This window comes from Diplotaxodon limnothrissa, linkage group LG10 (genome assembly GCF_057381915.1).
Source record: "Diplotaxodon limnothrissa isolate DT_005_m linkage group LG10, D_limnothrissa_male_GT1.1, whole genome shotgun sequence".
NCBI lineage: Eukaryota > Metazoa > Chordata > Actinopteri > Cichliformes > Cichlidae > Diplotaxodon > Diplotaxodon limnothrissa.
Window position 1 is genome coordinate 13,524,494 of NC_140605.1, and position 27,056 is coordinate 13,551,549.

Below are 27,056 nucleotides of genomic sequence, written 5' to 3' on the forward strand. Positions count from 1 at the left end.
TTGCCGAAAGATGAGAAAGGCTGAGTGTGTTTGGCTTTTGTTCCGAGCTCACCAGCGTGTGGAATTTCTTATGTTTGTGTATATCTGATATTTACAGGTTTGCTGGATAATCTTCCCACGCAGATTTCTGTCATCTGCATGAACATGAACTTTGCTTTGGGTTCATGTAGAAGAGGAAGGGAAGAAAAAAAACCCTCATTTTGTTCTGTTTTCTCGTGTGTGCTACTTGTTTAGTTCAAAGAAAATAACCCAAAGTCAAATAAAAAAAATACATTTATGACGGTGGAAGTACAGCTGACTGCTACTGAAAGTGTGTGCAGATACAGTTTATGTGCAGAAAAGAGGAAACGTTCAACTACAACCAAACCTTTCAAGTTCTATCAGACGTCTGTCTGACACAAACCTTCACTTATATTAAAACTTCCCAGCATTTTTTAACACCTACACTCATGAGCGGGTTTAATTGATGACTTCAGACAGTGATAGCTTCAAACAGTCATTTCATGAGAACTCTGCAGGTCCTGACTTGCTTCTATGGACAGTGGCTGACAAGGCTGAGATGCCTCAGAGGGAGTGTCCCCCTCTATAAACTGTGCGTTGTATCTGTTGAAAGTGTGTGCAAAGCCAAGAGCAAGTTTCAGCTATAAGAAAAGACACTGTGACTGAAATAAAACCCTGACAGAGAGGAAGGGGGATTTACATTTGACATCTGCTTGCTGTCTCTTTCAGTTTCGGCCTGATTTGAAAGACCACAGTGAGCAGCAGTTTGATTTAAGGCACTAAAAACTCTCGTATGTGCGCTCCCCTGCTCTCTAATTACTGGAACTGCCTTTCCCATGCTCTGTCAGGCTCCACTCGAGGATTTGATCATCCCTGCCTCCCTTCTGTCCTCCTAATCCCATCTTGTTCTTCAGTGGTAAAGGGTGAAATTCAGAGAATTCTTTTCAGTGACCACACCAAACTCTGAAGTCACATGTCTTGTTTTTCCCTTCCCGCCCGTCTCCTAAATAAGGAATTACAATTTGAGGGGGGAAAAGGAGAAAGAGCGTAGGGGCGGGTCATAAGAGTGAAATAAGAGGACCTGAAAGGCGTAGCTCTCTCTTGCTCCCTCTTTCTACTGAAGTGTAACACTTCAGGGGTGTTTGCTTCGCTTAATCCTGCCACTTCTGTACTGTGCACTCTGCACTGTGTTGTAGAGGAAGAAGAAGAGCAGACACACAGCAGCGCCAGACCAACCCCACCTGCATTCACCAGAAAGCTACTACACAAAGTAAGTAAAGGCTCCTCTTATTTTCCTCTCAGTTTTTTTGCTTTTTTTTATTCTCATCAGCAGACATTTTTCTGCTTCTTTATGGATCTTGTGGCTGATTCTGGTGCAGAAAATATGAAAAATATGATACTGCTTCTCATGCTCTCCACCCTTGCTCTCTGTCTCCTTCCCCCTTGCTTGCGTTTGGTCATACACAGGCCGAGGCAATACACTGAGTTAATATTTAGCCATTCCTATGTGGATTCTGCGTGAGCCTGTGCATTCTTCTGTTATAAAATCCCATTTTGTTTTGTCTGGCTTCTCCTCTGAACACGCACCTCGTGCTCACGGCATGTGAGACCTAACAATTCCAGGAAATGTTAACAGGTTCAGCCTCTGACAAACCTCTCATCGCTACTGCCTAATAGTATATAATTTTCCTCTTCAGGGTATGTTTTGAACACCAGGTTGTTGGTTCAGAAAGTGGCAACTGGCAGCTTGCTGCTGCCACATTTTTTGTTAGATTTATGGGCCTTGATAAAGTTTCATAGTTTGAGAAACTGACGTTAGGTGGTGACTGCTATCTTTTGTCATGAGGTGGAAATACAACAGTGGGGACTGTGCAAGATGAAGGAAGGCAAGAGCATGAAGAAATAATCTCGGTCTGGATCCACCGTGTTCACATAGTAAGGATTTCAACATGAGCTGATGGTGCAATTTTATGAAAGCTGTGCAAGCCTCTTGTAACAGATGTCTGCAAGTTACTAGAATATGATTGTTTAACAGTTTGGAGGGTGGAGTGAGACAAATGACTGATGATGAGTAACTCGGTCACATATGGAGCGACATCTGAGTAACTTAACGGTGTCTTACTCAGATTTCTAACGGTTTCTAGTTTAAACTACACAAAACAGGCATTAAAAAGTCCCACTGTGTCAAACTGAAGCAGAGGATTAATAAAACGATGGTGTACAGTAAGACGTCTGGGAGAATGAAGGCTTCAAATACTAGATTTAGTGGATTCTATGATCATGCAGTTTAAATGATTAATCTGCAGTGTTCTCCTCTCTGATTAGAAAAACACACACACACACACTATAAGACATGCACTAATTAGGTATGATAATGATCAGGAAGTGTTCAGTTATTCATCTTACACAAGTTGTAAGTATGATTTGGTCATTTAGAGGTGTTACGTACAATTTCAGCTGAGTGGCTGTTTAAGCTTCAAATCATTTTGTGGTAGTAGCCCACTGTGGGGTGAGATTGTGAGATGGGAGGGAGTAGATGTGACTTTATGATTACAAGATGTTCCCACTTGACCACTCCCAGTTATGTTTTTAAGTGCACAGCTCTATGTGAGCTTCTAAGTCACGCTTCCATAAACACCTGCGCACACACTTCTAGTTGCAGTTTTACAATTAGGTGGACAATCATCCCTGGAAATGCTGCTGCGAGTTACAGCGACATTGGCCACTCATACATCAGATTTCACGCTCAACATGGGGTTAATCTGAAAGAGCGCCTTCTCTGATTTCGTCATTCCTTGCAAGACATTCAGGTCCTGATGTTTGCAGCTGCTTGATGTAACGGGCATGTCCGGACACCACACAGATGGAAGTCGTCTGATTGAGAAACAGGCTACTTAGGAGTTTGGATGGCTGAGTATTTTCCTCGCTCTTGCCGCTGTTAACAAACAACTTTTGGAATAACTCTGGAGACAGGAAGACACTTATCCTCCGCATGACCACATAACCACTGCAACCTCAGACAATGAACAGAGAACAATGTGTGTGTGTGTCTATAGCAGCTCCAGCGTGGAGCTGTGGACACAATGATAAACTGTCAAACTTTCTACACATATTGCGTAACACTAATCCTCTGTTTGGCTAAAGGTGTGCCTGTATGTCCTGGAGCAACATCTATCTATATAATTCTAAGTGTATATTAAAGTCTGCAGAATTAAAAACAGATCCTCCAATTTTTTACGAGTCAGATGTGATTCTGGATCCTGATATTTGCAGAGCACCTGCTTACCTTAGATGTTAAATGTGCAGATATTATCACAGTAAATTAGCACAGTAAATGGAGAAAAAAGGGGAGAACGAGCTATAATCATCCCCATCTGTTATGTGGATTCGTGGAAAATTCCAAAGTTGTTGTGCCGTTGTGCGACTCGATTTGGATCTGTAAAAGCAAATTGTGTATTGCGATAGTATTTCTTTCTGTTTTTTTCTTACAGACCGTTTCCATAGTGAGCAACACTATGTTGTTATGTTTAGATTCCTGTATATACACAGCTACCTTAGTCAGGAAGGAAATGACAGCTGAATGTGCAAACAGGATGGAGGGAGTAGGGTGGTTTGGCTGAGGCCAACAGGAAGTTCTTTGTGCATTAATATGTCAGATAAACCAACCATAATTACTTTCAGAGTACAACAAAGTTGGAATTCCTCAAGTCATTAAACACTTTAATTTCCATTGTCAGAAATGTATTTGCTAAATAGCTGCACTGCTGCGGCCTGGATAATGGAAAACTCAGATTATTGTGTGCATTGCATGGTTAGTACCCTGCTCACGCTCCTGTCTTCAGGTTGTCATCGGCTTCTTTTCTAATCCATCTAACCCTGACAGTATGGCAAATATTCTTATTTGTTTCATACATAGCAGAGATTTGAGACAGATGAAGAGCGCACTAACTTCAAATGATAAATGAGCCTCTTGAGGTGTGAAAGTGACGACCAACAAAAAGATGCTCACTTTTAGAAAGTCTCCTCAATCTAAAAGTTTCAAAGTAACAGCTCCTCATAAATAACAGAACATTCAGTGGAAACACATTCACTGGATTGATTGCATCTGTGGGTGTGAGCGGGGAAGGCATCGGTATGTGAACACTATTAAATCTATCAGATATTAGAATGCTGCCAGGGAGTGGAGTTTGCTGAGCTACCAGCCTATCTAACATTGACTTTCCCTTCCATTAGGATTACAATGGCAAACAGAGGTCCCTCCTATGGTCTGACCCGTGAGGTTCAGAGTAAGATTGATAAGAAATACGATCCAGAACTGGAGGAAAGGCTGGTGGAGTGGATCGTTGCCCAGTGTGGATCTGGAGTCGGTCGGCCCCAGCCCAACAAGACAGGCTTCCAAAACTGGCTCAAGGATGGATGTGTGAGTTCTAGTTTTGCAGAAGTGTAAATGTCCTTATAAAGCATTGTAATTCACTTTATGTGCAGTGTATTGAGAGGACTCCGTGTGTGTCTAGGTGCTGTGTGAGCTCATCAACAGCCTGTATGGAGCCAACAAGCCAATCAAGACCATCAAGAGCTCTGGCATGGCATTCAAGCAGATGGAGCAAATCTCCATGTTCCTCAGAGCAGCTGAAAGTTACGGAGTCACCAAAACTGACATCTTTCAGACTGTAGACCTCTTTGAGGGTAAGATAACCAACCAACCAGAGCTTTTCTTTACTGTAACAATTGAGACTCAAGAGGGAAAATACAGTACAGGTTCTCCTCCTTGTATTTCCGTGGGCTCTGTTGATGTGAGGATGTTGCATGTCTGCAGGCAAAGATCTGGCTGCTGTCCAGAGGACCCTGATGGCTCTGGGAAGTGTGGCTGTCACAAAGGGTGATGGGAATTACAAAGGAGACCCCAGCTGGTTCCATAAGTAAGCTTTTCCTCCTTGTCCTGTAAATATGCTAGCCTCTGAGGAAAGATGAAACGCAAAGGAGGTTTGAGCACTGACTGACGTCTGTTTGTGTGTGTGCAGAAAAGCCCAGGAGAACAGGAGAGATTTCTCGGAGGAACAGCTGAAAGAAGGCCAAAGTGTCATCGGCCTGCAAATGGGCACAAATAAAGGAGCATCTCAAGCTGGCATGACAGGCTACGGACGCCCCAGGCAGATCATCAACAACCCCTGAACCGGAGCAGTTCTTAAACCACCCTCCTTCTGCCCTCTGGAAGGCCAGTGAGCAAGGAGGAAGAGACTTTGACTCTTACCTTGGATATGAGGAAAAATGTGACCTGACTGTTTTTCAGATTTTAACGGGACCAAAATAGGGACCAACGAGAACAAGTGCACATGTAGATCTTTAACAGTAGAAATCAAACATTTAACAATGTTTCTTTTGTTTGACTCATTGTAAATAATTTTTTTTGTTACAGAATCAAAAACAGTTGCTTTGCATGTTTAAACTCATTACCTTAAAATCATTACTGGAGACCACAATGTTAGACATGTTTGATTTCTTACCTTGCACAGACAGGGAGCTTCAGACCATTTCATTACAACAAAGAAAATCTGCTTGCAGGGACTTGAAACCTGCGTGAGAGAAGAAATCCCCAGAAATCCCCAGAAATCCCCCACTTTCAATGTTCTGTTTGCTTTATTCTTTCCTGTAACATCTGCATTATTGCAGTCAATGCCTCTTCTCAAAACTCTAGCAGCGTGCGCATTCAAGGACACCAAAGATGTAAGACTCTGTCATGAAGTCTTTAATTTAATGATAATGTTCATTATTTAGTGTACACTGTCTTTGTTGACTTTATTCTTTCTGTCCTTCTGATGACATAGCCGTCAATTCATGGACGTCAGGATGTACTTAAATACACCTCCGAGTATTGTTCTGAGTATTTTCCCCACAACAGCTGCAGTAAGACACAGATATTTTATTGTGTCTTACTGCAGCTTTTCTGGGTACTTAGTGTTACAGCTTCACAGATTACAACCTTAAGCAGGTACCAAGTTGCAGCTGATTCAATTTGTACTGGAATGAAGTAAAAACTTAACGAAAGGTAAGACACGTACAGTTTGCTGTGGTTTACAGTAATGTTAGTAGGTTATAACAAACGCATCCAGTAATACAGCCAAGTTTAATTAACTTTAGAAAATAAACTGCCTGGTTTGAAAAAGGTATAAACGACACTTGTGTGTGTTTTTACTGTTCTATTACATAATCTATTGTTAGATGCCGTGAGTCAATCAAAATGTTGGACCGCCTCTTTGAAATAAAGTTTGATTTAACTTTTGAAGAAGCCTCTTTTGTAATGAATCTATGGCCTAAGGAAGTGTGTCCTGTTCACACTCAATGATGTCACCGTCGCTATCATGACTCTTGATAACTGGTAGCTGGTAAACTGCAACCTATGTGCCTAGCAACAGATAATAAAAACATCAGTTTCTGCAGGTAGTCAGGGCGACACGTATGTTTGTGTGCCGTAAAGCTGAGCTGTACTTTAAAGAGAGGTCAGCTAAGGCTGCCAAAGGCAAAGGTGAAGAAAATAATGTAAGGGAGTAATAAATAATGTTGGACTTTGCCTACTTTGATGGAATAAGAGAAGCCAGTGAGAGACTATCGTTATCGCTGCCAGGGTTTTGTTTATACTGTGTTCTTGCTTTGGTCCAGCTTAAGCTGTTCAGCATGAAATGACTCAGAAACAGCCAGAGATGGAAAAGAGCAGCAGTAGAGAGAAAACAGTAAAAGAAGATGCTTTGATGAAAAAAGAGGAAAAAGCGCAGCTTTAAAAAATAAAAAATAAATATCCAGATGGAGTCTGGAGATTAAGGTGGCTTGGGTCAGAAGGAGTACAGGTCATGACAGAGGAGGATTTCAGATAGTAGAGAGCATTTCCAAAAAAGGACGAATCATTGCAGGAGGAGGGTTAAAAAGAGACTTCCTTTTCCTCTTCCTTCTTAGCAGGAAACTGCGTAGGTGCTGACACAAAGGGGGTAAATTAGTATAATGTAAATGGAGGTGGAACCAGTGTGGAGCAAAGACAACAACACTGTAGGTTATCCATCAAAGCGCAACATGTACTTGTGTTTTTATAGTGACTTATTTTCACAATAAAAGCATTAGTCTGAGAAAATTGATGACTTTGAAGATAGCAAGCAACTTAATACTACTAATAGAGCCCACTCTGCTGTTGATAAGCTGTGGCCCATTAGCGTCAGCGTGACAGCAGCTGTTATCTCTGCCAAAGCCCAGACTGTTATAAGAGTCAAGATGTGTTTATGATTTCAAAACTAATATTTATTTCAACACTAGCAGACACGCGTGGAGTGTTAGTGCCAAATCAGCACCAATGAACTCTTGAGTCTCACAACATGTATCCAAGTTTATTTGCACATCCACTGATATAACAAGCAAGTTTTTTCTTTTTTGGTCATTGCAACACATGACAGATAATCTACTGTATATTTCTCACTCACTGTGTGTTAATAGACCTCTCCTGTTTTCCTTCTCTCACCCCAACCGGTCGCAGCAGATGGCCCCACCCCTCCCTGAGCCTGGTTCTGCTGGAGGTTTCTTCCTGTTAAAAGGGCGTTTTTCCTTCCCACTGTCGCCAAAGTGCTTGTTCATAGGGGGTCATGTGATTGTTGGGCTTTTCTCTGTATCTACTGTACAATATAAAGCGCCTTGAGGCAACTTTTGTTGTGATTTTTCATCTCTGCTAAGCTCCTTTATTGACTGAATATCTACACTCCCCGGCATCTTTTCCAGGTACACCTGCTCAGCTGCTCATTTACGTAACTATCTCTCATTAGCCAATCAGATGGAAAAAGTGGAAAAAGTTGCTGGTCTGATGAGTCTTGATTTCTGCTGGGACATTTCAGTGGTAGGGTGAGAACCTTGTTGAATCTGTGCCATGAAGAATTGAGGCAGTTCAGAAGGTAAAAGGGGTTTTCAACACAGTACTGGCAAGGTTTACTTAAAAAAGTGCCATGCACATGTATGGATACACTTTTACTCCTTGCTTTTGCTACCTTATCTTCTCTTTTACATAACTAATGATTAGTTAGTGATTTATTTTTCCAACTGTTTTAGAAAGTTGTGGTAAACACGGTGCCTTGAGGTTTCACAAATTTAAACTGTGTGAATAACGTGTGCAGAAGCTCTGTGGTGGTGGGACCAGAACAAGTTATTTAAACTGGGTGTAACTTGATTTGTGTAACTAAACCCAAAACAGGAAAAACACACTTTCCCTTTTTTTTATGCATAACAATCCCTGAGTGAGGAGCATCACTCCACAACAGTGGCGCTAAATACAGTGGTTGAACTGTTTTACTTCCAGGGAGGTGCTTGTGTAACTATTTACATAGATTTAAATAGCAGTTTGAGGCAAAACATTGTTCCTGACCCGCAGTGCTGAAAGGCAGCTGAAATTAGTGAACCTGAAAAACCCATCTGTTACATTTGAATTATCCCACAAACAAACAAAAACACACGTCACTCAGCTCTTCCTCTTTTTTTTTCTCATAGTCACAGTCTTTTTTCTTTTTTTTTCTTCAGATAATTTGAAAGAGAGTAGTGGTGCGCAGCGTTTTTTGATAGAAGGCCTTTCATTCCCATCAAGGTTTTGATGAAAGTGTGACTGGGCTCACCGCAGTGGAAGGTACTTTGCTGCCATGGAGGGGCATAACAGGGCGGATTATGATCGCCTTGAGATTAGAGAAGCTACTTTTTTTGAGCCAGTTTGAATATTTGGACCAGCTGGGAAAATGTGACAGGGGAAGCTGATGTAACACCTCCTTCCCCTTATTCAGCCACTGCAGTGCTGCTGGATAAGACATATAAGGGTTGGGAGTAAAGCCCCCCTCGCTCCAGTGGCTGCAGGAAAGGGCTGATTCCATTACGCCAAAAGGTCATTTGGGAACCACTTAACTATGCAAGTTTCAGCATTTATTTATTCAGCGGTGTCTCAAGAAGAAGGTTACAACATTGCATACAGATATCATGACACAATGAGTAACTTCTGTTTAATTTCTATAAGGACCTAAACATGCAAGCAAGAACCAGTCAGACCGAAAGTCATCTGGCCCAAACCTGAAGATCCACGTAACTCAAACGGCCTTTCAGTCTGATTATCAGGCTAGAACTAATGCTACTGTTAGTAAAGTTAGTTAGGCGGGACACTGATTGACGCAGTGGAAAAGTTTTTGCACACCATTTCAGAGCCCTGGCTTCAGTCCATGACAGTAGGACTTCTGGCTTGTTTAAAGTGAACAGTGAGAAGCCAGTGAGGGATTGCATGCTTTTTGCAGGACTAGTGACTACTACTGGCTGCTCTGTGTGCTCGGTTTCACAGAGTCCTCTTCACAAACACCAACAAAAACTGCTATGGCCTCCTTCAAGAAAGTTCAAGAAAGTAGTTTGTCTGTTTCTTAGCTGTGTTGTATGTATTTGAATGAGAATTGATCCTGCAGGTTTTAGATATCACCCTGGTTCAACACACCTGAATCAAATGATTAGTTCATTACCAGGACTCTGGACATGTTGAGGAGGTTATTTAGCCATTTAAACAGCTGTGTTGGATCAAGGACACATCTAAAACCTGCAGGACACTGGCCCTTGAGGCCTGGAGTTCCCCCTCCTCTGGGATACGTAGTGTGAATGGGCCAAACCTGGAAATCTGACATCATGTTTTTAAAATACAAAACAAAAAATGGGCGACACTGCCCTGATGTTCTCATAGAAACATCATAAACACAACTTACTCTTCTGGGTCAAAGGAATGAATTCATGCAGGGACATTTTAAGTCTCACTGTTAGGTTCTCTGTTGGTTAATGAAGTATTGAAACCAAACACATAACTACTACATACATAACTAATTGACAGAATGTCCAACTTCCCCCTTCATAAAGTTCTTTTTCTTTTGTCCGAAAAGGAAATAAAACCAAAGGTAAACAAAGTGATTTTATTAATTTCAAAAATGTCTATTCATATTGTAATTATATCCTATCATGAATTATTTTATTTGCAGCAGTCATGTGGCGAACCTCTGATAGCTGCAGTATGCTAACTTCCCCAGTTTCCACACAATCCCTTTGATTTAAGGTGTTTCCATCGCCATCACAAATGAACTCCATTTATTTTTAAGCTCTTCAATCTAATCTAACAATGAAAATGAGAACTATAATCTGATAACCTAACTATCTGTACAACTATACAGTTTAATTCTAGCACACTGGATACACATATAAACTTTTTTTTAAGTTCCAAACTTCCACAAACCAAAACGTTGACAGCTGATTTATATGTTTACCCATGACTGGATCAGTTGTGTTATGATAGGCATTGTTTGTAGATATGTAATTTCATTCAGGGGAAAGTTTGAATTCAATTTATTTTTATTTTGACAATAATAATGGCTTTTGCAATAGATGTCATGCCATAAATGAGAGGGGATAAAATTTTAATGCGCTTTGTGGGCGAGTTTGATTTGTACACAATGTCAGGAAGGGACGTGAGAGGTTACGAGTGACGCCTTCTTTTCAAAAGTCACAGTGCTGGAGCATAAATCTCATCAAAAACGGAGAACAAGCAAGAGCTGTGTGAAAAAATAGAAGAGACGCACATTTTAGAGACAAGCGCAGGTTTAGAAACATTAACTTAGAACACACTATAGGTAGAGAGACTAGCTTTCAATATATATAATAACATATTTATCTATATCTATAATGTATATATTTTTATACATTAGGTGAAATCAAAAATATTGATATGCTTCTTGCACTCTGTGTGGCTTTGTGAGGTCATTAAATGACAACACAAAAGGCTGCAGATAAAGAATGATCGCCTTAGGTGAAAGGCCTTTCCAGACCAAAGACCTGCTGAATTCATTTTAGGATCCAGACAGTAAAGGGGAGGTGCATTGTAAAAAATAAGTGAATATAGGAGGATTATTCAATAACCTGGTCAAATAGCAGAAAGGCCCTTTGGAAGGCTCAGTGTGAGTGAAAAAACTTTTTTTATGTATCTCCAGAGGAAAATTATGAGAAATATGGTGAGTATTTATTACACCGTGAGCATTTCACAGAGCAAGGTTAGCATTTATTTTGTTGCATTGACTCTTTATATCCACATACAACTACAACTGTGGTTTTCCAAATGCAGAAAGGCAAAATAACAGTGGGGACTCAGCTGGAGACTGCAATTTTAGATTATAAATGAATGGTTAAGGATAAGATGTCACATCACTTATAAAATTACCTCCAGCGTAGCTTCCCTGGAAATACAAGTAAACGAGTCATTGGCATGAATATAGCATCAGAAACCACAGAGGAAGGTGCTGTGGTATCGCTGCATGTGGTGTTTGCTCTTCATGTGGTGGCACTGAATGAATTTGGGTCAGATGTTGTGTAACATAAATTAGGAGGCAGGTGTTTTCCCCTGTTGGTGGTTTGAGGCAGAGGGCTGAGAGCTGAAAGGTTAGTCCGCAGTTCAAATCCCTTTGAGAGGAAAACATAGCTGTGAGGGGAGAAGGGGACGAGCTGAAAGCTCATTGATTGATTGATTCTTACTTAACCTGCCAAAACTCACTGTGTACTTCATCGCCTAATCAACATCAGTGTTTTACCTGACTTTGTTTCTACGAAGGTGTGCTCTTGCTGGAGAGGTATGCAGGCCTAATTGAATCGCGCGCACACACACACACACACACACACACACACACACACACACACACACACACAGGTCTCCTGGTAATAACAAATCAGACCTTCCGATGTAAATAGTTGCTCTGTAGCTAAAGCAACCACAAACAATTTATTACAGGGACTTTTTTGAGTTGTTTGAATTTCTGCTTTTATCATAACAGCTTCTGTATTTCATTTCCTCTGAAACGACATAATCTGATTGTGACATGTGACAGGATGATCTTAACCTTTTACTTCACAAAGGTCTCAGAACAACAACAACAACATATGAGACCCATCATACACTAAATGCAAGTCACATTGTATGATGAAAGAACCAGAACCCCATGAGTGAAATATGACCAATTCAGACTGGAAATAGAGCAACTTTTTTTTAACCTCTTAGGACCTGGCGTCCACGTATGTGGACATCACATTTTGGCTTGTCTAGACCAAAATAATACATTTTGCTCTACAAAGGCCTGATATCCAGATACGAGGACGTTATACTGCCACTTTTCTATCAAAATGTAAAATAAATGTCCTTATATGTGGATCTCATTTCTCTCTGAAACAAAAATCAGGTTAAAAAAAAAATCAGGAAATTCTTTGTTTTTACATTCATCAGGTCCCAACGTCCCAAATATCAAAGATAAATTAAAAATTCATGCCATGGAAGAGTTCAGCTCTCAGGAGGTTAAAGGAATGAACAAATTCCTGTTTCACAACAACTTCGTGGGGATTTTTTTTAAGTTGCAGGGTGGGAATCATAAAAAAAAATACAACTGCAAAACTTTTTAAATTATTGCATTTTGTGTGTGTGTGTTTCAATAAATGGAGTCACAGGCATATCTGTGTAGCACAAGTGATTTCCTGAGCTAGGCGACAGTGCCCCCTGCTGGGTTATAGAGTCACTGCAGCTGAAAATAATGAGTCAGGCTGCTGTAAGTTGAATAAATATGATTTATGTGGGGAAAACACAAATCTAGGCTGCAATTTTTGGCTTCTGCTGTAAAAATTTGGGAACAACTTTCATGATAAATGAGCCTCTGTGGCTGTTTGTGTGAGCTGTTTATTGTCTGAGGGAGATGATCTATTGGTTTGATAGCCAGCAGTGTGTTTCATCTGCTGCACCAATCATTCCACCTGGCAAAACATTACAAACTTTTAAAACACAGGGTCATAGATAAGATGAAATCTGGGGCAGAGGTGAGCAGAGCAGGAACCGCACAAAGGACCAGGAGCAGATTACATCAGGGTGTTTCCTCTGATGCCTGCTGGGATTACAAAGTTCACGTTCAAACAGTGTGTTGACAGAAGGAAAATTGCAATATTTATCCTGGGTCTACATGGCTGGCTTTTACAGTTCCAAAAACATTAAAGGGATATTTAGACTAAGCGGTCTGTAGACAGGGTGTACATGTGTTTATTTTCATTTTTCACTGATCCACACAATTAAAAAAACTATAACAAAACCTGTCAACAGGAAGACCTCGTGCCTCTGACAGAAAGAAACAACTTTATTTGTACTTTTCAAAACAGAGAGTTACAAAATGCTTCACAGTTTGAATAAAAGCCACACATTCAAGATAAACATCCACATTCCACCAGACAGACACATTATCAACTTTACGATCAGACATTCAATCCAACATACACACAAATAGCGACACAATGGCCCAAAATAAAGGGGAAAAGATTAAGGAAAGGCTAAGCAATAAAATCAGAGCTGGGGACAGCTAGGAGACCCTGGTTAGAGGATGGGAGAGGCCGGCGTTGTGCCAAAAACTGATCGTCTGCCAAAAAGTGATTCCCGGCATTTGCCAGAAAATTACTGCAGGAATTGAAACTGTTATAAAGGACTTGTTGGCCTGTAATCTGTCATCTCTCATATCGCTCATGAATAACATGAAGTCATTTTGAGCCAGAAAAAACATTCACAAGGTAAAAGCTGTTGTTGGCAAAGTGACTTTCATATATTCTTTATTTATTTATTGGGATATAAGGTCTCAGTGACATTAAAAATGTGTTTTTCAAGAGAGATCAGGCCGAGAGGGCAGCAAAAATTGTGACAAATATAACTTCCAAGAAGGTCCCAGAAGCTCTGTCCATGTACAGCGTTTTATGTTAACATAAAACTGGAAGCCAGTGAACGGATGCAGGAACAGCTGTGACTATGGGCATGTGAAAAGTGAGTTACAATAATCAAGGCGGGAGAAAAATGTAACGTGCGCGCAGTCACAGTTGAGCAGTGCACCTAATCTGTTTAATGAGTCCACACTGCAACCAAGTGCTGTTGAAGTGTTACATTAGGGGGATAAACTTAGTGAAAGCAAACTAATTAAGCATTGAGAAACTCTATGGAGCCAAGGAACAAGCAGTGAGCCTTATTAGTGTCTTTCTCAATTTGGTACTCTGATTAAATGGCTCCCTTTGTTGCCGTGTAACACTTACACACAGCACTGAAAAATACAAAAGCGGATCCAGCACCTCAAATTCAGGTTTCCTCCTCTTATTTTACAAAATAAATCATTATTTGCTGATGTCAAAGACAAAAAAACAAAACACGATTAGGTCCTTGTTTTCATTATTTTATTATTTATTGGAATGCTTTACCTCAATAACATAACAATAAGCCAGAACAGTGCAAATACTGTGTCACAGCAAACACAGAGTCCAGCTTACAAACGTCATTCTTCCCCAACATTGTCATTTCATGACACTCACACAATCCGGTACCGGACACGCTGTACACACCCGCCCTCATGAACGCTTAAGGCACGCACACGTACACCATTTATATTCAACACGTCACACAAATGTGCAGAGCTTAAGACAGCAGTAACATTTGACATCTCGATGCTCGACAGCAGACTCTGTCGCAAACAGTGTAGAACAGGCGGCTGCAGCAAGCTCACAGACAAAAGGTTTTCTTTACATGGCCTGTGATGCTTTATAGTAGTTAGCATGATTATAGTACGTTCAGCTTAACCATGTGGCTAGACTCCCCCCACTTCAATAACTACACCATGTACGTCAGGATGGCGGGGTCGGGCGAGGTTCAACCACAAACACGACGGGCCACAAGTAAAGAGGCAAGAAGTGAGGAGGAGAGATTACTGTACATCTAGGTGTTAAGCAGGGAGAGGGAGAGAGAGCTGGTCTGAGAATGAACATTTGGATAATGCAGTATGTAGCACATCAATCAGCCTAACTCAGGAATTATTCATGATCAGAAATACTTTAAAAAGGAAAAAAAAAGAAAAAAGAAAAGCAGGACAGCCACTGATTTTCTCCAATCTTCTTACTTTGCTTTATAAGACAAACAAAATCAAGCATACTGTTGCAAAAAAGCAGCACATTTTATGCATATAACCTATTTTAAAAACATTCAAATAATCTAATTAATGACGCTATTCCACAATGTAAACACTACTGCTAGCTCGGACAGAAGCTTCGTACTTTAGCAGAGAGGCTGGAGGTATTTTGGAAGACCTAAAGATTACCAGAGAAGTGGATTGAGCAGCATAAATCTCACTAATAAATATGCAGCAATGTGTGACATTCACTGACTGAGTAATATAACACAGAAGCCTTTTTACATTTAAGCTGAGGCTCAGTTTCAAACAAGCATGAAGCGAACAGCAAGATGTGGCTCGAACTGAACATTTGCGCAACACAGGAACCAGAATAATTTTAATCTGCGCGCGCATGTGTGTGTGTGTGTGTGTGTGTAGCAGTGAATTATGCAGTGATACATTTCATAGTGATTAACAGTTTCAAACAATAGTTACACATCAAGTTCAAAAGTGAACATTAAATAAACTAAGTGCTCTCGCTTCGCAGAGCAGTTGTTTACGTACACAAAGACATAATTAGTGAAGTGAAAAAACTATTAGAGTGATTTAATATGCTCTATGCATTGCAGTGTTACACATTAAGCAAAAAAGAGTTAGTTCTTTTAGATACTGCTCACTGGTAAACAGCGTGCATCTCAGCGCTATCTTCTCTGCAGCAGTTGCTTTTCATCTCGTGGACTGTTGAGGGGTAACTTGATTGATTCTTTATGATTTTTGGGAGATTGAATGACACTGAAGAGATTTAAGTGTAGCAGAAATATCTCTTTATTCTTAAAACTGACTAATGAAAGTTTATTTGTACCTTCAAAGGAAGGATTTGGACCCCCTCTGTGTTGGAAACCACTGCTCTTTGGTGTACTGGCCACACTCATAACATTGTCCAGTGTTGACTAAGGTTCTGCCATCTAAGCGCACAATGAGCAGGGACATGTGTTTGACAGAGATACTTGGCAAGGAATTGTTTTATGGATATTAAAACATGAAGAAATAAATTAGATGGTGCTTTGTGTTCCTGCAGTACAGGTGAGGGACAAAACACTCGTTTTATCCACGTGCCGAGATTAATTTGTGTGCACGTGCCACTGCAGTCCCTCGTGATCTCATTAAATCTAGTCTAAAATTAAGAGTTGCACGAACTTGGTGAATCCGTTTCACATTACTACTGCAATCACAGTGTCTACGTCGGTAATGAGGTCTCTCTCCCGCGTCGCCGCCTCTCCCACACCCAACCCTCTGTTCAAGAATGTGATCCCACACCCCACGTGGGCCCACTCACATCAGGTTTCTTCATCCCCCTGAGCGTGAGCCCTTCCTCCTTCAGGTACCAGGGGCATGTCTCAGCCACTGCAGCAGCAGGAGATGAGACATGCCTCTGGAGAAGTGTGCTTCGTGGCCGTAGCCCTCAAACCAGCGATGCTCGTCTCTCCTCTGGCGTCTCCTCAAGAATCTGCAGCAGCAGGTCACTGAGGGGCTTGGCCACAGAGTCGTAACCTGCTGAAGTAAGGTGAAGGAAGTCAAACATGTCCTGAGTGCTGATGGTTCCATCGGAGTGGACGAACTCCCTGCTCACATCCAAGAGCTGAGCCTGGCTCAGCCGTGGCAGCCAGGAGCGCAGGTGAGCGTTAACAGCAGCGTTCTTCTCCCTGAGTGGGTTGGGCCGTTCCCCTCGAGGCAACAAACCCTGAGGACCACAGAAACAGAGCTGACTTATTTACTGAAATTATTATATTAAAGGAGACATATCGTGCTAATTTCAAGTGCCATATTTTTATTCTTGGACTCTACTAGACAAGCTCTGAATGATTCACTGTTCAAAACACTCCTTAGGCACCTCTGAAGAAGCTGTTTTAGCTTCCTCCACTCTTTTTAAGCCAAATATCTCCTGATGGATGCCTCTGAAACAAGATTTGAATAGCAGATGGTAGGAGTTCTGTGCTCAGCCAGAGTTATAACCATGATCCTACTGACTATACCGATCCAACATGAGAAAAAACTGAGCTCTGAGCTCACAGTGATGACTTGTACATAAGTAAAAGACGTGTACTTTATTAGCTACACATGTTCAACCAATCTGTATGCAGACGAGTTTCTAATAACTAATATCAAACTGTGTGCCCACAATTAAAGGAAACTAACTTTCCTCTGTCTGTTGGTTATATTGTGGCATCAACTCCTCAGTCATGTTATTTAAGGCACCTGAAATTGTATTCAAGTTGTGTGCATATCACCACGTTAAAGAGCCTTTATGTTAATGCTCAGGAACAAATGTCAATATAATTGAAAGTTCTAGCTCAAAATATGAGTTTAAGACAAACAAGCAAGACAAGATGCAACATATGACTAAACTTACCAGGACAACTATCTTTGCCTTGGGGAGGCGAGTAGTGAGCAGTTCTGCAATGGCAAGAATTCCTCCTGCAACCTGCTCTGCTGTGTGCTCATAATTGTTGGTTCCTACCCACAACACCACCACCTGGACAAGAGGACAGACAATTTATTCACTTCCGCTAAACACGTCCAACCCTGCAGAATTTATATCAAAGCGAATGACATAACATATGAGATACAACACAATTAAGCGACATTTTGGGGTTTTTTTTTAGAGCAATTAAGCCAAATGGATGAATATCAAGTTTAACAAAGAAGTTAAAGAGCATTGACTTCTGCCGAGGTCAATGCTGAAACTTGCACTTATGAAGAAAGAGCTCAAGATCTACATGAAAGTCACAAAACTCGGAGGTCAGAGTGTGTGAAATGTGAAACTGTGGACATCAGTGTGGACGCATTATACTGTCCTCATCTGCCTTTCTGTTAGCGGGCTCGTCTCACCTTGGGGCGAATGTTCTCCAGCTCTCCATTCTGCAGCCTCCACAGTACGTTACAGGTGGTGTCCCCTCCAATGCCAAAGTTGAGCGCGTGAAGAGGGGAGAACAACTCCCTCCACACCTTTGGACAGAAAACCATGAATATGCATTTGAGTCAGGTCGATTATGATAACTAGTGCGTCATCAAGAAAAATCAACAGTGAGCAAAGATAAACGTATGGCTTTTATTTGCTGTCTTTATTGTGCAATTCAAGACACATGAATCACATCCAGATGTGTCCTGTTTAATTTAAAAATGTTTTCTAAGACTTTACTCTGACCTCATACTGATGCATTAGTTGTACCATGGAATCCCCCACAAAGAGCACGTCTGGCTCAGCATCCTTGCACTCCTGTACAAACCTTGAATGCTGTAAAAACCCAAGAGAGCTGGTGATATAGTGCATGACAGACCCGACAAATACAAGAACATCTTTAATTTATTAAAAATAAACCCCTCTCTGCTTGATTCTGAGAACTTGCCCCCTGATGTAAAACTCTGCGTTTTGACTCTCTAAATCTGAGCGGTATGATGACAGTCGTGAGCCATCAGAGTCAGATAAAAAACCTCAAGCTTGTTATAGGCGAGATGCGTCTGGTGCCCTATCTGACAGAGAGCTCCGAGTAAAACAGACTGTCTCAATGACTGCCCTATTAGCTTTGGGAGGATTAACTTTGTGCAGACTTTCTAGAAAGATCCACTAAACAAGCCAAACAAAGTGATGCACTGGAACAAACAAAGTCTTCTTAGTGACTAAAAAATTTTGAGCACATGGTTGATATTTATTTAGTGGCCTTTTCTTTGAGTCAGATCATGAGCTTATAACTACTATAATAAATGTTATCAACATTGTCATCCATTCTTATTCAGACACTAATATTATTAAGAAGATCAAAACATCAACTGACAATGGCTACATTTCACTGTGTGTTATCCTTGTATAACTATGCATGTGACAAATAAAGAACCTTGAACAACACTAACTGGCTTCACGGGATTGCAGCACAGTCATAAACATCTGTGTTTAAGAATTAGAAATAAAAACATAATCTCAGACTAAGGTCACCAAATCAAAGCGATGTCTTATAGTGGCGCATCGATTAACATGAGAAATGTATATTATACTAAGCTTTAGTTTAATTTGCAAGAGTTCTCAGCAATAAAAGTCTCACATCGTAAGCGCTCCAAGCGTCACACAGAAACTCCTGATGGGGACAGCGTGCAAAATTTAGAAGACTCCTACTTATCAAAGCCACACATAGGTGCAGATCCAAAGTGCCATCCCATCTGAGCTGAATTATACAACTGGTTTTATTTATTTATTTATTTACTTTATTTATTTAAACACTGACTTAATACTAACAATTACCATGGAAACACATAAGGGAACTATCTTTGATAAATAATGCACATCATTCAGACCGCCTTCATACATCAGAAGGATATGAGGTATTAATGATAATACAGAGTAAATGTTTACAACACTCTAACAATAGAGATTCCCTAATTTCCTTCGGGATTAATAAAGTATTCTGATACCTGTGACAGCCACCGTCCATCTCCTTGAACATCTTCTACTGGCTGAGGGACTGCTGCTGGGTTCACGTCATCCCCACTCATCCTGAAAGAAATCCTAGCGCTTATTTACACATGCAATAAACATGGTGCGACCTACAGGAGGGGGAAGGACGTCATGCTGATGCCGGGCACAGAGGAAAGCATCTGCACCACCTAGCAGAGAGCAGCGGGGTGATGCAGCGGCTTAGCGTTTCGGGAGCAGACAGACTGGCCTAATGCGGATTGCAGGCCACTCTCGCTCTCAGTGCGGGTGTTTAGAGATCACAGAGCAGATCGCATTAACTCCGCTAGGCTACTGTTTATCAGACGTTAGCTTGTTAGCTGCTTGCTAATGACTGGAGACTGTTGTGGCTGCATCTCTGATACACGTCTGTCGTGCTCGTCGTTAATTTAAAAAAATAAACAAATAAAAATATTTTTAAAAAATTAAATTACTTATTTATTTACAAGACAAACTACCTGGCAGGGTGTCACTTGTCGGCTCTCCTGGGTGACCCTTAACTTTTTATTCCCCGGCCTCGCTGCACCGCTGTCAGGGAGTCGACGCGTATGATGCTCGCTAGCAAGTGTTAGCAGCCTCGAGCTAGATGAGACAACAAAAGGTGTGTCAGAGGGAAAGCACAGAGATCGTTCCAGTGGCAAGAGTGCCCGCTCGACACCACCAGCCGAAACACCGATCGAAGGAAGAGTGGATTCTTCCGAGTTCAAAGTCTTATCAGTGCTATCGTGCACCTGACCTAAACCCGGGCACAGCTACCTTCTGTAAGCTGCGGAGGTCGCTGACACCAAAACACAGCACCGAGGGGAGGTTTTTCCTCAGGAGAAACCGCAGGGCAAAAACACACCACCGCAACAGCTGATCCCGCGAGGAATCATGGGTAGGTGGTCGCGTGTTTGAACAACTTCGCATTTTTCTGACAATGAAATTATATCAAATTTTTTGATGGTGATAGTTAGTGTAAGACCAGACATGAAGACATGCTCCTATGTCTGAGTATGTCGTGCAGTTTAGTTTTCGGAGTGCGACGGTGATCTCTCGTTGATGCCAGCCCGGCGTCAGCTGACCGCATTGCATCACGGTCGTTAGAGCAAATGCTGCATTCTAGTACTGTGGAAAACACAGGAAATAAAACATTCCTGCTCTCTGGCCGTAGGTCTACATTTGGCGGAAATATGCTTTACATCAGTAATGTCAAACCACCACTAGCCCACCAGTGGCCACCACCACATACACCCCGCTTTGATCTTAAGTGGAACAAACAGTGAAATCCCCCCTTTCTGTCAGAGTAAGTAACTTTACCAACACTCTGAGTACCTAAAGTATCTTAATATATCAAAAAGAAGTGCAATTTCAATAGTATGTTGCAGTTTTTCTAGATGATAGAGAAATCCTTCTGTAGTAAATAAACAAACAAACAAAAAACCCCAGAAATTTCTATATTAGCTAATGAAAAAACAAGAACTATAATAAAAAACAGTTAATCTTTATCTACCTTTCACATTTTCCAGAAAAACAAAATGAAGAATAAAAAAAAAAAGACAAGATTAAGACTGTGCAAAAGAGAATTCTACCACAAATGAGTACAAAACATTTTAATAAATGTCATTAATGAATCTAAGAAACAGCTGCAAGAAGGTTTGATACAGAAATATCTCTGTAATCCTATGTTCTGACAGGTGTGTTCACCTGTCACTAAAAAGGAGAGCTGTACAGTTGTTTAGGAGTGATTTCCTGAAGTGTTCAGCGAGGCTGAATGAGTCTGAGGAAGAATGGGCTCTGCAGTCTCTTTAGTGTGTGGCTAATGGAGCGGGAGCAATGGCTGTGAATGATGATCAGTTTGTTCAGTGACTTCCTGTCCCTCACTGACTCCAACACTTCCAGTTTCCGACTAAACAAACTGAGCCTCAGCCATTGTTAATGCAGATTTTCTTTTTTTCAGTGTAAGCATTCTTCATGACTCTTGAAGAACCTGTGGCTTTTTCAGTAACAGAAATCAACTTTATAATAGCCTTTCTTTGTTCCTGGGAAACTTCGAGGTTGCTTTTGTTTGGCTCACTTTTACATTTTACAAACTGGCAGATAAGACATGCTAAAAAAATATCCTGGGACATTTATTTAAACACAAATTGTCTTTACTTTGATTTCACATATGGCATGATTCACCATCACTAAAACCTCTTTAAATTCTTTTAGTTCTTCCTTTATTTTCTCCTGTTTGTATTATGTTTCTATAATGCCTTTTCCCTCTTAATCCTTACATTGCCCAGCCAAGTCCCCAGCGGTGTTTGTTAACCAACTGAAACAGTCCACTGCTTTTCTGCGTGTGTAGACGTGCCCTGAAAGCTCAATGAAAGGTTTGAAAGAAGTGTCGCTACTCTTAGGGAAAAATAACTCATACCAAAATGAACCACCAGATGGAGCCCCTACACATCTCTGCTTGTGTTTTACTGCGGTAAAGTGAGCCGTCATTTGTGAGCCGCGGTCAAGCCAGCCGCCTCCTATCCGCCGCATAAATTTCCTTGCGCTTTTACACCAGTCTTTACGGTAGCGCCTTTTCGCTTTATATCCTGATTGAAAGCCTAGACTCGCGCACACACGCACGCGCGTGAACAGTCACACGCACGCGCGCACACAAATTACAATGGAACAGCTCAATACAGCCATCGTGACAGTCTGGTTGCATATTCAAAAATTCATTAAAAATCATTCTTAAAAGTTGATGCCAAGCTTTTAACACAATCCTCTTCTCGGACACCTACTTTACCTCTGGGCCAGTTTTTACCCAGATTTACTGTAATATTACTCAGAAATCACAGTAAACTCATATTCAGTGCAATACAGTCAATGCACTACAATTATGTTTATTTCAAAAATTCATTAAAAGTCATCCTGAATAGTTGAGGTCCAACTTTCAACACATCCCTCCTCTGGGACACCTACTGTACCTGTGTGCCAATTTTCATCCAGATTTACTGTAGAATTCCTCAGAAATTAAAGGGTACTTGTATTCAATGCAATACAGTCAATACAATAGAATTATGTCAATTTTCAGAAATTCATTAAAAATCATCCTGAGTAGTTGATGTCCAACTTTCAACACATCCCCCCTCTGGGACACCTACTGTACCTGTGTGCCAAGTTTCATCCAGATTTACTGTAGAATTCCTCAGAAATTAATGGAGACATTTATTCAATCTAATACAGCCAATGCACTACAAATGTGTCAATTTTCAGAAATTAATTAAAAATCATCCTGAGTAGTTGATGTCCAACTTTCAACACATCCCCCCTCTGGGACACCTACTGTACCTGTGTGCCAAGTTTCATCCAGATTTACTGTAGAATTCCTCAGAAATTAATGGAAACATTTATTCAATCTAATACAGCCAATGCACTACAAATGTGTCAATTTTCAAAAATTCATTAAAAATCATCCTGAGTAGTTGATGTCCAACTTTCAACACATCCCCCCTCTGGGACACCTACTGTACCTGTGTGCCAAGTTTCATCCAGATTTACTGTAGATTTCCTCAGAAATTAATGGAGACATTTATTCAATCTAATACAGCCAATGCACTACAATTGTGTCAATTTTCAAAAATTCATTAAAAATCATCCTGAGTAGTTGATGTCCAACTTTCAACACATCCCCCCTCTGGGACACCTACTGTACCTGTGTGCCAAGTTTCATCCAGATTTACTGTAGATTTCCTCAGAAATTAATGGAGACATTTATTCAATCTAATACAGCCAATGCACTACAATTGTGTCAATTTTCAAAAATTCATTAAAAATCATCCTGAGTAGTTGATGTCCAACTTTCAACACATTCCTCCTCTGGGACACCTACTGTACCTGTGTGCCAGGTTTCATCCAGATTCACTGTAGAATTCCTCAGAAATTAATGGAGACATTTATTCAATCTAATACAGTCAGTACAATAGAATTATGTCATTTTTCAAAAATTCATTAAAAATCATCCTGAGTAGTTGATGTCCAACTTTCAACAGATTCCTTCTCTGGGACACCTACTGTACCTGTGTGCCAGGTTTCAGCCAGATTTACTGTAGAATTCCTCAGAAATTAAAGGGTACTTGTATTCAATGCAATACAGCCAATACACTATAATTATGTCAATTTTCAAAAATTCATTAAAAATCATCCTGAGTAGTTGATGTCCAACTTTCAACACATCCCCCCTCTGGGACACCTACTGTACCTGTGTGCCAAGTTTCAGCCAGATTTACTGTAGAATTCCTCAGAAATAAAAGGGTACTTGTATCCAATGCAGTCAGCCAATACAATTTAATTATGTCAATTTTCAAAAATTCATTAAAAATCATCCTGAGTAGTTGATGTCCAACTTTCAACAGATTCCTTCTCTGGGACACCTACTGTACCTGTGTGCCAGGTTTCATCCAGATTTACTGTAGAATTCCTCAGAAATTAATGGAAACATTTATTCAATCTAATACAGCCAATGCACTACAATTGTGTCAATTTTCAAAAATTCCTTAAAAATCATCCTGAGTAGTTGATGTCCAACTTTCAACACATCCCTCCTCTGGGACACCTACTGTACCTGTGTGCCAAGTTTCAGCCAGATTTACTGTAGAATTCCTCAGAAATTAAAGGAAACTTATATTCAATTCAATACAGTCAATACAATAGAATTATGTCAATTTTCAGAAATTAATTAAAAATCATCCTGAGTAGTTGATGTCCAACTTTCAACACATTCCTCCTCAGGGACACCTACTGTACCTGTGTGCCAGGTTTCATCCAGATTTACTGTAAAATTCCTCAGAAATTAAAGGACATTTATATGCAATTCAATACAGCCAATACACTACAATTATGGAAATTTCAAAAATTCATTAAAAATCATCCATAATAGTTGAGGTCCAACTTTCAACACTTTCTTACTCTGGGCGTCCTACTGTACCTCTGGGCCAAGTTACATCTCAATTCACTGTAATCTTTATCAAAAATTGAAAGAACAATTATATGTCAATGCTGGATGTGTGTCCTTTCAAAGTGACACTAAATAACAGAACTCAGGCACATCAGGGAATAATCCAAAAGGCAGATTTATTAAACAAAAACAACATACAAAATATCTCTAACCCATACTACATAACCTAAAAAGAAACAAAGGGACACTTAGAAGCACAAGGAAACAATACTGAAAGGGCAAGAGACACAGTCCAAACATAATCCACAACTAAAATGCCAAAAGAACAAGTCATCCCACATAGCAGACGGGTCTTGCCTGGATCTGGTGTCAAGCCGGCACTGCTGGCTGACTTCTGGCATGGTAAGATGGCACTGTTTATGTGATGGCATGCCACATTTGGCCTGATTGGGTGAATGTGACATGCTGTATAGAGCACTTTGAGTAATATGGGTGAGTAAAAAAGTGCTGTATAAGAATCAGTCCATTCACTGTCTGAACAGAGTTTCGTCATGTTACTTTTGCACTATTATGTTCCAGCACATGTTGTTATTACATGGCTTACATGGCTAAGGTACACATTAGGCTGACATCTGGGGCCAGAGCTGAAACTGTTCTGGGCCAGCACAGGGCCAGCAGTGTGTCTGCAGCTGGCCTTGTGCTGGCTCATGTGTGGGCCACCTCTGGTAAACCAGATCTGGGCCACCATAGGGCCGTCATTCTTTGCGGTACGCAGGCCATGTGTAAGCACATTGTGTGGGACAGATCCAGGCCATACCAATTTTGCTATGTGGGAGGAATTATGTAAAAATAGAAACATCATAAAAATGAAAATGAACATAAAGTAAAATGTACTGAAAAGAACATCAGTATGGCCATCATTATTTGCTTGGAAAGTCTAAAGTTCCATGGCTTTGAACAGCCAGAGAACGCAATGCCCAGCTTAGAATGACTAAAAGTAACTTCTTTTAACATTCTGTCATTCTGCTTCTATATCAAAAATCCACTAAAAATAGTCATTTGAAAAAAAATATTCGCCACTTTTCATCAGTTTGGGTTCCTCTGTTTATAGCAATTTTTAGAAAAGAACCCAATACCTTTGTCACTATACAGTTGTACAGTGAGATACAGAGCATCTCCTACTCATTGCAAACATGCTGGGAGGGTGGCTCTATCCGCCTTAGTGCAGCTGCTGTACCATACTGTGATGCAGTAAGTTAGTAGGCTCTCAATGGGCGAGTGGTGGAAGGGTGAGCTGTAGTCCACAAAGAGCATTCTGGCGTAGCTCTGCCGCTGTTCTAGGTGACTCAGCACCGAGTGGAGGGTGATGGCATCTTCTGTGAATCTGTTTGCACGGTATGCAAACTGGTGGGTGTCGAATTCTGGGGGGAGGTAATCCTTGGTGTGCTGAAGGACTAGTCTCTCAAAGCATTTCATGATTACCGGTGTGAGGGCCACAGGGCAATAATAGTTCAGGCTGGTGATGGGAGACTTCTTTGGTACTGGGATGATTGTGGCTGATTTTAGACAGGATGGGATGGCTGCTTCATCCAGTGAGAGGTTGAAGATTCTTGTGGAGATGAGGGTGAGCTGGTGGGCACATGGTCTTAGCACTTTACCACGTATTCCGTCTGGACGCCTTCCTGGGGTTCACTGCTAGGAACACTCATCTGACATCGTGCTCCGTTACAGTGAATGGAGCGGTGCAGGAACCAGGTGAGGATGAGGATGGGAGCAGGGCTGAGGCAGATGAATGCTGCTGTTGTGGTGTTTCAAAGCGGGCAAAGAAGCTGTTTATGTCCTCTGCTAGCTGCACACTCAGGTTTTCTGTTTTCACAGTTCTGCCTCTGTGGTTTATGATGTCTATTATTCCATGCCATGTGTTGTTGCTGGACAGGTGGGACCCCTTTTCAGGTCAGCTCGAGCAGACCTGTACAGAGCTCTGTCAACAGACCTACAGGGAGTGCAGAATTATTAGGCAAGTTGTATTTTTGAGGAATAATTTTATTATTGAACAACAACCATGTTCTCAATGAACCCAAAAAACTCATTAATATCAAAGCTGAATGTCTTTGGAAGTAGTTTTTAGTTTGTTTTTAGTTTTAGTTATTTTAGGGGGATATCTGTGTGTGCAGGTGACTATTACTGTGCATAATTATTAGGCAACTTAACAAAAAACAAATATATACCCATTTCAATTATTTATTTTTACCAGTGAAACCAATATAACATCTCCACATTCACAAATATACATCTCAGAATCAGAATCAGAATCAGAATCGTGTTTATTGGCCAAGTATATGTGCAGACACATACAGGGAATTTGGTTCTGGTAGATGGTGGCTCTCAAGCACAGCAATGTAAATCTCACACACACACACACACACACACACACACACACACACACACACACACACACACACACACACACACACACAAGTGTCTATATATACACATTACACATACATACACAAAGCTATGTAAACCAACTATAAATAACGAATCTAAACTTATATACATAAAATACAGAAATGAATGAGGTGGAATGAATACTACAAAATGTACATAAGGTGCAGTTGCAGTCTGGCAGTGGGAGCAGTGTGACAGGTCAACTGTTTAGGAGGGAGAT

The 27,056-nt window shown here is 40.8% G+C and overlaps 2 protein-coding genes across 2 annotated transcripts; one reads left to right on the forward strand and one right to left on the reverse strand.

Annotated features, from left to right (window-relative positions):
- Positions 1-1,114: 1,114 nt before the first annotated feature.
- LOC146623991 (transgelin-like) lies at positions 1,115-6,245 on the forward strand. The gene is made up of 5 exons (XM_085364419.1): positions 1,115-1,270; positions 4,234-4,420; positions 4,515-4,686; positions 4,817-4,919; positions 5,022-6,245. Exons 2-5 carry the CDS (start codon positions 4,241-4,243, stop codon positions 5,170-5,172), a joined length of 606 nt encoding a protein of 201 aa, XP_085220545.1. The 5' UTR covers positions 1,115-1,270; positions 4,234-4,240; the 3' UTR covers positions 5,173-6,245.
- An 8,728-nt stretch (positions 6,246-14,973) lies between these two features.
- On the reverse strand, positions 14,974-20,329 carry pafah1b2 (platelet-activating factor acetylhydrolase 1b, catalytic subunit 2). Its single transcript, XM_085363575.1, has 6 exons — positions 19,932-20,329; positions 19,434-19,515; positions 18,175-18,264; positions 17,859-17,975; positions 17,380-17,502; positions 14,974-16,710 (listed from the first exon to the last, which is right to left on the reverse strand). Exons 2-6 carry the CDS (start codon positions 19,512-19,514, stop codon positions 16,432-16,434), a joined length of 690 nt encoding a protein of 229 aa, XP_085219701.1. The 5' UTR covers position 19,515; positions 19,932-20,329; the 3' UTR covers positions 14,974-16,431.
- Between the last annotated feature and the right edge of the window lie 6,727 nt (positions 20,330-27,056).